Source organism: Panulirus ornatus, chromosome 43 (assembly GCF_036320965.1).
Source record: "Panulirus ornatus isolate Po-2019 chromosome 43, ASM3632096v1, whole genome shotgun sequence".
In the NCBI taxonomy this organism is placed as follows: Eukaryota; Metazoa; Arthropoda; class Malacostraca; order Decapoda; family Palinuridae; genus Panulirus; species Panulirus ornatus.
Genome location: NC_092266.1, coordinates 22,975,134 through 22,988,094, shown reverse-complemented (window position 1 = coordinate 22,988,094; position 12,961 = coordinate 22,975,134). Strand labels below are relative to the sequence as shown.

General features: G+C 37.4%; 1 protein-coding gene across 1 annotated transcript in view; it reads right to left on the bottom strand.

Moving 5' to 3' along the window:
- The window catches only part of LOC139762407 (N-chimaerin-like), a 31,133-nt gene extending 18,587 nt beyond the window's left edge, over positions 1–12,546 (bottom strand). The window contains exons 1-6 of the mRNA XM_071687264.1: positions 12,414–12,546; positions 9,621–9,674; positions 8,375–8,573; positions 7,675–7,921; positions 3,795–3,943; positions 1,095–1,231 (exon numbers count right to left, since the gene is read on the bottom strand). Coding sequence (XP_071543365.1) covers positions 1,095–1,231; positions 3,795–3,943; positions 7,675–7,921; positions 8,375–8,573; positions 9,621–9,674; positions 12,414–12,429 — 802 coding nt within the window. The 5' untranslated portion in view covers positions 12,430–12,546. The remainder of the gene's footprint in view (positions 1–1,094; positions 1,232–3,794; positions 3,944–7,674; positions 7,922–8,374; positions 8,574–9,620; positions 9,675–12,413) is intronic.
- Positions 12,547–12,961: the final 415 nt, after the last annotated feature.

The following is a 12,961-nucleotide window of genomic DNA, read 5'->3' as shown; positions in this document are numbered from 1 at the left end:
GAAGACTGTACACCAACAATGACAACCTTGCAGATGGTGACTTCATTTGCAGTGGAACTACATGCAGGTGAAGTCCGGCCAGCAACACCATGAAATTTACAGGAATACATGATTTGCTTCATAACTGTTTGCCATTTCCCTAATCTTTTAATTCACTATCTCACACATGCCTTACACCCTCCGGCACATTTGGGTACTGAGCACTCTAAATCACTTTTAATCCATCCTTCCATCTCCAATGTCATCTCCCTCTTCTTGTCTCCTTCATTCCTGACACATATATCATCTCTGCCAACCTTTCCTCACTCATTCTTATATGTCCAAACCATTTTAGCACATCCCCTTCAGCTCCCACAATGATAATCATTTCCAACACATCTTCCTTACATTATCATCTACAGCCCATGCTGTGCATTCACACAATATTGCTGGGACTACTATACTTTCATACATTCCTCTCCTCCTGTTCCAAAAGAAGGAAAAGAGAAGGGGAACAAGTGAGGATTTTTAACTATAAGGCTGGGTCATCTGTTCTTGATATCACCCCACTAAAGCATGAAAAGGCAAATATGTATGAAATACTGGAGATGAAAGAATGGAGTAAAAAAAATTTTGAGTGATCAGGGCCTGAAAATGCAGAAGGATGAAAGACATGCAAGGAATTGGGTAAGCTGGAACGAGGGATGTGGTGTACTGGGTTTTAACATGCCATCAATAGACTGAACTAGGGCATGTGAAAAGTCCAGGGTAAACAATGGAAAGGTCTGCAGGGCCTGGATGCAGACAGGGATCTGTGGTTTTGAAGCATTACACATGTTAGCCAGAGAATGAGTGTGAGCGGATATGGCCTTTCTTCATCTGTTTCCTGGTGCTATATCCACATATACACTGACACGGGATGGCGATCAGGTGTGGGGGAAGGGAAGAGAATGTAAATGTTATCTTTTTTCATTTCCTTCAAGCATTTGTGCTGTTTCCTGTGGAGCAAGGTGGCATCAGGTATGGATGAAGGTGAATAATCAAAAATATGTATATATGTATACGTATGCTCTCCTGTGGCTAAGATTCTGTCTTAATAATCAAAATACACTCACTCTGTAGATCTTTAAGGTCTGGGCAGCAATCATTAGGGACTTTACAACTGCACTGCTTGTGGGCCTTGAAGCTGCAGTCTTGACATTTGACACCCTGAGACACAAAACCCCAGAGGAAGTGACCACAAAATCCACACCTGTAACACACAACTATGTAAAAATATAAAAAACAGAAAGAAAGAAGTAAAAAAAAGAAAAGATTTCAAACAAACTGACAAACAGATACACTGACAAAAGCTTAACCATACATGCATGCACACAGAAACAGACAGCAGAAAACTAACTTAAAAACCTGTTAGAAAAGATATGAAGCATTTATGTTATAGATACATGGATTAGTGATACTATAACAAAGCGTATTAGTAAAATCAGCTAAGTGAAGAAACAATGAAGAGGGGGGAAAAGATCAAAAAGTTATTGTTTGGCAGTAAAAAAAAAAAAGAGAAAGGAGGCCCTATAAATCAAGAATGCCACTATGAAGGACAATACACCAGATGCTTTCTGGCCATCAAAAATATACTAATCACCTGTACATCTTTTTTTCCTAAACTAGTGATTATCCACACATGGGCCACTGGCATTCTGAATACAAACATACATCTTTCCTTGCCATAAATAATACAACACTTAACTCACACAACTCATTCTTCATAACTCTAGATTTTCCCACAGTGAGCACTATGTGCTAGCCCTGCCTTTTGGCAAAATGGTAGGAGTAATAGAAAGTAGTAGGTAGAAACATTTAAGCAGGAGCATTAGGAAGTAGTAGTCAGAAGGAACATTCGGTAAGAGCCTTTGCAAACACTGTCCTAGAGTTGCCCTTTGCCAGTGGCCTGTTAAGGGTGAGGCACTAAAGGCTGAGAAGTGGCATTGGAGTTCACCATGTATGGGAGACTGTTGCTATGGCCACCCCTCTGAGGGATTTCCAGGAAGGAACAGGCATCAGAGATACGTCTTCCATTATCTAAATAGATCTACATACATTATCTCTATACAATTTCTTTGCTACTTGGGCAGTGCAAAACTTATGTACTACTCCCCATGGCACTTTGATATGTACTGGGCTGTTGAATTAAAAAATATGGTTGAAGGATGGGGAAACATAGTGTAAGATTCCAGCAGTTACTTTGTGACTCACAACTCTGCTGTTTATCTTGTCTGGGATTTTCAAATGCCCAAAACCATATATGGCATATTTGCAGTCAACTGCTGAAGGGGGCCCATGCTGAGTATGTCGCATCAGCAACCAGTGGTATAAATATGTTCTTCCTCTAGGGAGAGAGTGCAGAAGACAAAAAGCTGAGAGCAACCAAACCCATGTTACCTGTAAATTAATGTCCATCTTACAGAAACTTTAATGCAGCAAGTGATATCCATGATAAAGAATCCTAGACCAACCTTCAAAACTTAAGGAGAATGAGATTCAGCTTTCTCATTCTCTCCATGTGGCACCCTCTTCTGCTCTCTCAACCACACTCTTTTTATTACCAGACATCTCTCTTACCCTTTCATTACTTACTCGATCAAACCAACTCACACCACATATTGTCCTCAAACATCTCATTTCCAACATATCCACCCTCCTCTGCACATCCCTATCTATAGCCCATGCTTCGCAACCATACAACATTGTTGGAGCCACTATTCCTTCAAACATACCCATTTTTGCTCTCCGAGATAATGTTCTTGCCTTCCACATATTCTTCAACGCTCCCAGAACCTTCGCCCCCTTCCCCACTCTGTGACTCACTTCTGCTTCCATGGTTCCATCAGCTGCTAAATCCACTCCCAGATATCTAAAACACTTCACTTCCTCAAGTTTTTCTCCATTCAAACTTACCTCCCAATCAACTTGTGCCTCAACCCTACTGAACCTAATTACCTTACTCTTATTCACATTTACTTTCAGCTTTCTTCTTTCACACACTTTACCAAACTCAGTCACCAATTTCTGCAGTTTCTCACCCAAATCAGCCACCAGCGCTGTATCATCAGCAAACAACAACTGACTCACTTCCGAAGCCCTCTCATCCACAACAGATTGCATACTTGCCCCTCCCTCCAAAACTCTTGCATTCACCTCCCTAACAATCCCATACTCAAATTAAACACACCCCTGCCACAAACAAACATTCATTGAGAACCAATCACTTTCCTCTCTGCCTACTCATACAAATGCCTTACATCCTTGATAAAAACTTTGCTTCTAGCAACTTACCTCCCACACCATATACTCTTAATACAACAAGTTTGTATATAAAAACTTTTGTCTCTGTCCATATATAAACAAATAAATTTCACAGGAAATAGTATAAATACCAACATAATAAAAGAATTACATAGCAAAAAAAATGCTGACCTATAACAGCTACCTGACTACAGCAAAAGACGATATGCCTGTGTGTGATGCGATCCCAAGGAACTGTGAGCTTTGCTCAGCCAGGAGTGAGTGGTTCAATGATGACTTGATGGCAGTCACTCATTCACTGAAAGTGGGCCCAACAGGCAAGCAAAAGACTTCAGTGATCCAAACATCAACTGAAAAGGGTTAGTGACCGAAAGCTTCCCCAAAATCATTTGAAAGGTTGGAAGGATCCAGACCCCAATATTCCGCAAGGAATACCTCACTGCTCACAGGACAAATACTCAGTCTGCTGTCAGTAATAATCAAGCTATATCACAGCAAGACCTAACACTTACCAGTGAAGCCCAGCAAATGTATGAACAACAAATCGATGTGGACGTTCTGTTGTGAGATCAGCAGAGTCAACAACATCCCCTGATGGTGGGTTCAAAGGTGTTGTTACATTTGGGGTTGAGTTATCAACTTTCTCAACTAGCTGGTTATTCTGTAAAAAGTAAGACAAACATAACTTGAAGTTCAGCCTGTAGAGTAAGTCTGAAAACAGCATTAATCATCACAACACTCAAGCAAACTACTGACACGGCAAGGGGAGATGTACTCTGATCCCTCTACAGATCTTGCTAAAACTCATCTAATTCTTAAAAAATGAAACCCGTTTAGACTGAAGCAAGTATACTACCTCCCACTTAATGTTTAAGAGAATATATAACCTACTGAATTAAAGAACCAAACATTCTAAACAGATCACAATGAAGCCACAAGAACTGCTGGAATGCTTTATGTACCAAATCTGAAAATCTTTGTCAAATATTTTCATCAATGCCCCATAACCTGGAACTTGCTATGTATTAATATTCTGGATACCTCATTAACTTCAAATATGGTTATAACACATTCACCACAGCCCTAACCAAATTATCATTACCTTACCTCACTGTATAATACCAAGCTACTAGTTCTTCAAGCCTGCTGCTATGAATCTGACAGCACTCTGAACTCATTGCAAATAATCTTATCAAAAGGTCAACAATCTTATCAAAAGGTCAACAGTAATCAAAATTTCCCATCAACATTTTTGTGTCATGGATTACGGGAAAAGTAACATGTATCTTGGACCACAGCTAATCTTTGGTTTTCAAGTGCCAACAAAATTCTAATTTCAAAAGCATAATGACAAGCAATAATCAAAACCTCCATATACAAATTATACTACACATCCCTCAACTGTAAAGCAGTCACAGAAACTTTAGTTTTTGGATTTAAAAAAATCTTTTCCCACTGAGGTGGTGCCCAAGAGCAAGTGAGATACTCCTTTGGGATATCAGGGTAAGCTTCATCCTAGATAATGGTGAGGAAAGCTCAGAATGTGGGAGGTGGGCTGTGAGAAAGTAGGCAGTGGTGGGAAGAAGTCAAGTTACTAGAGAAAGAAAACAGAGGTGTATGGGTGATGCTTGCTGGAAAGTAGTGCTAATGATTGCAAGATGTACAAAAAGTGGCATGAGATTAAGAGGATGGTGCAGGGGTTGAAAAAGATGGCAATTGACAGTTTGGGTAAGCAAGTATCAGCAAACTTCTGGGTGAGGAGGAAAATTTTTCTGGAGGTTAATGGTTAGAGAAAAACAAAAGAACAAATGGGAACACTGGTGAAGGGGACAATTGGAGATGTAGTACCAAAGTTACAGGTATATGTAAGACAAAGATGAGAATGAGTGATTGCTCTCAAGGATTGCTGATTATGTTTAATGATATGGTGGCTGATGTGGATGAGGTATGTGAAGTGACAGTCTTGGCAAGTGGACTAAAGAAAAGTGAGGTGGTGGTGAAAGCCTGTCTCTGATGAAGTTTGGCAATGCTACCAGAGAAAATGGGATTGCAGTTGAATTTTTCAAGAGAGTAGTTGACTTTCTCACTGATTAGTTAGTTAAGAAATTTAACATATGCATAGTTCAAGGTCAAGCATCTTTGGCATGGCAGAATTATAACTGCATAGTGCCAAAGTATAAAGGCAAAAGGGTAAAAAAGTAAATGTTCTAATCACAGAAGTATTAGTTCGTTGAGAGTACCTGGAAAGTCAATATAGAATAGAGGTGATTGAGAAGGTGGTGGCATGCAAAGAGTTTCAAGTTTCAGAATGAGGAAAAACAAAGCGGCTTTAGTAGTGGTCAAGGATGTGTGAATCTGGTGTTTCCTCTGAAGAATGTGTGAGAAATACTTAAAGAAAAAATAAGTATGTGGCATTTATGGATCTGAAGAAAATGTATGATAGGGTTGATATAGATGAGGGAGGAAAGCTGCTAAAAGCAAAGGAGAGGTTTTTTATCTATATAAGAGTGATATGAGTATGCAAGCGGGAAGAAAGGAGAGAGAGTGGTTTCAGGTGAAGGGTGGTCAAAGGCAAGGGTGTGTGATATCACCATAGCTGTTTGATCTGTATATGGATGGAGTTGTGAGGGAAAGAAAAGCAAGGGTCTTGGAGATAATAACAGGTCTACAGTCCATCATGGGTTGAGGGGCTTGGGAGATAAGTCAGTTATTGTCTGCTGATGACATTGTACTGGTGGCAGATTCAAGTAGAAACTGCAGGATTTGGTTTCTGAGCTTGGGAGAAAATGTGAAAGGAGAAACTTGAGAGTAAATATGAATAATGGCAAGGACTGTTGTATGTGTTGGATGACATGGTGGGAGGTTTTGGATGTGGAGGTGTGTTGAGTCACAGCAAGTGGTTTGCTAAGAAGAGGTGGTGAGGAGTGGCAATGTAGCTGGTGCAGATGGGATTACAGTTGAGTTTCTTAAGAAATAAGGGTGAATCTGTTGTTGACTGGTTAGTCAGGATTTTCAACATATGCATGGATTATGGTGAGGTGCCTGAGGATTGATGGAATGCCTGTAAGGTGCCAATGTACAAAGGTACAAAGGTGAATATTTGAATTACAAAAGTATAAGCTTGTTGAGAATACAAAGTAAGTTATATAGGAAAAGAGTGATTGCATGGCTGGTCACATGCAGACAGCATTAGACTGGGGTGGCACTGTGTAGTTTAAGGAATGGTAGATGTGTTAATTATGTATTTGCTTTGAAGAATTTGTGTGAGAACTATGAGAAGTATTTCATTTGTTCAGACATAGACAACAGAGGTCCAAATGACAGCCAAGTCAGAGGGCCAGGTCATTATACTTCATATCTATCCTTATCATTCTTTTTACAAACTGTATAGCTTGTATTATAGTGCTTACTGCTGCAATAATACTAGAGTTAATTAAACTACATGATCTCATACTATCTGCTTTTCTGTGTGAAGGAACGACTAGAAATTAGATAATGTGTACAGAATTTCAAATTACCCATCACAACCAAGTCAAACCATACAGAAAATCATTATACAGTAAGACTTTTCATTTTCTCAAATCTACAAGGTTATTGCAATCAAGTATAACAAAAACCTCAACCTTTCTGTATCAGATTGCTTTAATGGACTTGATTTTGTCAATTAGATACTAGTTACATCTTTAAATCACTATTCTGATATGTTATATCTGTATGCTAATATTCTGACAAGTTAAATCTTTAAGTCAATATTCTTTCATTCTTTCAGAATTTTCAAACATTTTCTTATCAATACTGAAGTTATCAGATCATTTCAGACTTTCATATTCCAACAAAATACTGTGGTATTTAGCAATAACATGTACCCATCAAATCATTCAGTCCAAGAGATTTTACTTCATTTTTGTAGAACTTTTCTTGTGAATTACTTTTCCTTTGCAGTTTTCCTTCAAATATCACCATCACTACAACTTTCATGCAATCTACACACACTCTGTGCGTAGATTTAGCGTTTGACTCAATAATTCACCGAGTCTAAAAATATACAATGGTACTAAATATAAATCAAATTCAAGTTTAAAAACATACACTCATAATGAACATAAATTATATAGCTAACTGAGGTTGGGGTTAACAGCTAAAGAGGAAGATGATATATGAAATTCAAAGTTACAACGAAGGAGTATAGCTGGAATGTCACAAAAGAAGACTGTGTACAGTAGTACAAAGATTGGTGTTTGAAAGGTTAGGTGGTGGTGGGAAAAAACCATCTGATTTTTCAATGAAACATCACAAAAATGAAGAATATGACATTTATATCAAAAAATAAAAATAAAACATGGACATCAGCAAAATAGTTCACATAAAGTGCCTAAAAAAAGGCTATCATACCTCTTTGTTTCCTGCAAGCCTGCTAATCTGGATGTGCTTTCGAATGGACTTGGTAAGAGTATAATATGGTGAGTTGACATAGGAACCAGCAGCTATGTTCTTGAGATGCTCTCCTGCTTTCAACTCTATATACATAGTGACAAGGCCATCAGCAACTAAATCATGTAGAGTATCAAAACGTTTCTCACCCACATAATGTTTCTTCCCATCAAAGAACAAACGAAAGTGCTTAATCTGATTGTTAAACCTGAAAGGAAATTGGTACATCATACATCAATCTTGATTTTCGGTTTCACAGATTTTATCAATACAATAATCAGAAAATACAAAACACCAGGTTTGATATCCCACTGGGAAGAGTGACCACATGATGCTTGAATGGGTGCATAGTTCTTCACAGGAAACTTGCCATCATTCTCACTCCACTCTTAAAAACTTATACATACAATGTAGCAAAGGTTACTATGAAACATAGAATCAATGCAAGAAGCATGTCATATGGAAAAAACACTGCCTGTAACATTTTGAAAGGCAAAATTGCATGTACAGCAACCTAAATTAACAAAGATGTCCTATTAAAAAGTAAAATACATGGACACACCCCTCTCACTGATTCTTTATATTAAACGATCAACCAATTTTGTACCTAACATACCTCAATGTCAAGCAGCAGGTATGCACTCATATATTATTTCCTTACCGCATACTTAGCGTGTGAAATCCATCCGCCTTCTCACTGTGCCTTACAAGGTAAGTCCCTTCAAGTGTGAGTATGTCTTGACACTGGTGTCGACCTATGCTTCCATGGTATTCCAAGCCATAATAAGTGGGACTGTCAGGTGGTCGATCTGTGCACAAGGCTGCAGCTGGCTTCGGAGCATCCTGTTGCAGCTGATACACTACCAAGGGAAACACCTATGAACTAAAGCTCATAACATGTACATGTAATGAAATTCAGCTTGCATGATCCACTATATATAAATCAATATGACACTTGTATCCACTAATATGAAAATCAAAATTATTCCACGATATCATCCCTTGGAGTTTGTAACATCATTTTCAAAGATATTACTATGCAATATATCACTCAGGATGACCTCTTTTTCAAACAGATATTACTGATGTATCTAAACTCACAGTATAAGACAGCAGATACTCTTCATGAAGTGCAAAAGTAATCTGTTATCAAGTAGCATAATCGAGAATGCGTAAATATCACAGTAAATGTTTTAATGATAAACTATAAAAGATGTATTCTACAAGGCTGAATCCTACCTATATGCCCTTTAATATAAAGGAAATCCTCTTTCTACAGGCTCATGGGCTGTACAGTACATTATCTCTCTCTCTCTCTCTCTCTCTCTCTCTCTCTCTCTCTCTCTCTCTCTCTCTCTCTCTCTCTCTCTCTCATTCATGTAACAATATCCTGCAAGTGCTTCATGCTAGCCCAACAATTATGGCTAAACCTCATCACAGGTACTTGAAGGTATGTATTCTCTCTCTCTCTTTTAAGTAACAAGGTATATACAAAATCATACCCATACCCAGTGGTCATAAGTATGAGAAAGAGGAATTACTGTAAAATTAATCTATGCTCAGAGAAAGGGAAAGATATCTCACAGTCAGAAAAAAATTCAGAAAAATATTAGAAAACATATCTACATATATTACAGCATAAAATGATTCAGTGTACCACGCTTCATGGATTATTACAGTACAAATACAAAAATCATCAGCATGTGGAAATTTTTCAAACATCTATCAGCTATATTCTCCATTCTTTGACAATGATTATTACAGTACAAATACAAAAATCATCAGTGCATGGAAAATTTCCAAACTTCTATTTGCTATATTCACAATTCTTTGAAAATGATTTCATTAATAGAATAAATTATTCTTTTCCACAACATAAGAAACAAAAATCTTCTATATATACTTACAAAAAGATTTCCACAGTGATGACACTCGTCGATGTTGCTCTCCACTTTTCCCATCTGTGAAGGTAAACTAAATCAATTTATAAAAAATATGAGTCACTTTCACAAATATCTGTAATTCAGAAATCAATCTATATACATCTCTGACACCTGTTCCCTCAATCAACTAACATATAGATTTTAAAACAGTAATAGAGCATGTGCAAGCATAACCTTCACTATTTGGTGCTATGAACATCACTACCATTATATAGCAAGGTGCTGTAATGTCACTTCTTTTCATACTTGACTGCCGTTTCCCATGTTAGCGAGGTAGTGCCAGGAACTGACGAAGAAAGGCTACATCCACTCACATCCATTCTCTAGCTGTCGAGTGTAATACATCGGAACCAAAGCTCCTACAGACCCCAGATGCTGCAGAAGCCCTTGTTCAATCCACTGACAACACACTGACCCCTGTATACCACTTTGTTCCAATTCACTCTATCCCACACACACCTTTCACCCTCCTGTGTTCAGGCTACAACTACTCAAAATCTTTTATAACTCAATCCCTCTTGCTGCACTTTGGTCTCCTTGTTCTCTGTGTTCCCTAAACTTCTGATATATATATATATATATATATATATATATATATATATATATATCCTCTGTCAATCTTTCCTTACCCATTTTCTCCATATATCAATCTACAAATCTAATTTCCCTTCCAATGTTTAACTCTACATGTACTGTCGGCTGTCTTCGCTAGCCACAGATGGGAATCCAATAAAGAATGAGTTATTAAAGCTGCCTCAAGGAATCAGTACTGCAACATGTGTGGCCATAATGGGCAACTGCACAGCTTTTCTAAAAACTTGACATGTTTGTACCAACTACTACTGCATCCTTACTACCGTTACTTTGGATTAACCAGACTATTAGATATATGTTTTTTCCAAAATTACATATGCTGTTGCTGCTTTACTTTTAATTCACATAGGGGAGAGAGAGAGAGAGAGAGAGAGAGAGAGAGAGAGAGAGAGAGAATGTGGTTTACTGAAACCCACATCATTCTTGATCATCACAGTGGCCATGTCAATAGCCTATCCTTGTAATGTCATGCAAAGGCCATGTCAACAGCCTTGACTCTTGCTTTCTCTAACCTGATTCATCTCTTGGAAAAACAGGTACTCCAAATTCATATGCATATTTTAAAACTTATTCTCTTATGCAAAGCATATCAACTGGTATGATATTCATTATGCCAGATATGATGAAGTGCCACAAAAATGACATTTGAATTTGTAAGAAATACATAGTTATGGTATTCTAAACTTATCAATAGTGGTATACAAAGGGGAAACATGATTATACATTTATGTTAAATGTGACAGCTGGAAGAAATATGATCACGTTAAATGTGGGGTAAGAGTAAGTGAAACACTAATAAAAAATCAACAGAACCCAAGAAAACCTAATTTACTTAACCTTTCCTAGATGCTTAAAATTACCTTGTCTTCATCATCATTTGGATAAGTTATAAGTAAAAACTTACACTGAAAAAATCACTACTTATGCTTTGGATTTGTAGAAGCGCAGGTTATGATTACAGATACCTGTGAAGGACTGTTCTCTTTAACTTATAAATTTCATTACCTAATGACGTGGAACATTATGAAGGAAAGGGAAACTGTGGGGTAAAATCTATCAAAAGTGTTGACTTCACAGAAAAAATATACACTTAAGATAACATACCAAATGTAGTTCCCTACCATTACATCAAAAACCATTCCATTCCCATGTGTTTGAGTTCCACAGTGTTTACTACCATAATGAACAGTACAGGTACTGAGAAAATTTTCTATCATACTTTGCTATGTCCTATGTTAATGAGATGGTGCCAGGAAACATGCACAATGCACTGAAACCATAGCCATGATATGAAATACATATGAATGTTATGGTGTCTCCACATTTAGCTACTGAAAGGCATGTTGACTGTTTACTTCATCTCAGTACATGCTACCAAAACAGTGTAAGGAAGATGACGACAATGTTGTTGATATATTTCAATTATGATACGTAAAAAATTAGGGTAAATCATGAGTGAGGTTTTAAATGATTCTGTTGATTACTTGTACCTTCATTTGCTTTTGCCCTAAATTTTCCTTGGTCACCATAATCCTCCTTACTCATGTATAATTAGCTTATCTAATAAACAATGTTCAAAATCACACTTTCCTAGTCTAAATCACATTTATGGTTTAAACAGTATAATGATAAGTTTTTCTTCCAAGATCATGAATTTCTGTGGTATCCCTAAACTGGGATTTTACCAGCAATACAAAGAAAAGGAAGTGTTTGAAATGGAGCAACTCATTTGGATGCACCTAAAAAAAAAAAAAAAAGTGAAATCACTCCAAGAAATGCATATTCCCAGTAACACTAAAAAAAATCTAATCTACTCAGCTTAGTATGATATAAAAGAAAATAATGACAAGTATAAAGGATACATCAATGAGGGAAGTTTTAACTTACAAGTTACAGGACTGATGGCATGCTTTCACCCAACATGAAGTTAACTAGCTTAAAGAAAACTACGAAACATCTCATATCAACAGGCTTTACATATCACACTGAAACCAAATGCATGACATGGAATATTTTTTCAAATAAACTGAAGTAGCTTTATAACTCAAAAGTTTCTTGGCGGACTACAACCGATGTAAACAAATAAAAATCCCAGCCTCCCCGCCACCCATCACCCTCTCTTCTTTCGTATTTTCTACTACTACAGATATTTTTCATGCTTACCATTAGCTGCCGACATTGCTAATCAGCTACTAAGCACTACCATTCCAAAATAATGGCAGAAACACTACTTTCTATACACATACAATCAACAACAAAGTTCAGCTGCCATCCTAGCTTGAGATGTTATTCACACTGATTGGGGATCCGCTGTGACGTCACAGCCTACTGTGTACGCCCTTTCATTAAAACTAAATGAATGCAAGTGTAGATACAAATAAAGATATAAAGGAAGCTTTTGAAATACGGAAATTAATGATGCAAACTTACATTGGAAATACGTGCATGGCAAGGAAAGATGAATCTCGTGGTCTCCTATGAATATTTTATTTTCTTATGTTCTTCCTCCCCTGCCTGATGTTTGCACCTGCTCTTTCTATAAGAACTCGACGGATTTAACAAAACGTTTACAAACAGTCCAGTCTTAATATCAGTGAAATAAGTAACATGCACATGTTTCTATCATGAGAAGAGAAAGCTGACTAAAACCTTGGTAGTTCAGCGCTGTTCTTTAATTAACGGACTGCCATCGTTACCTAGAAACCAATTAG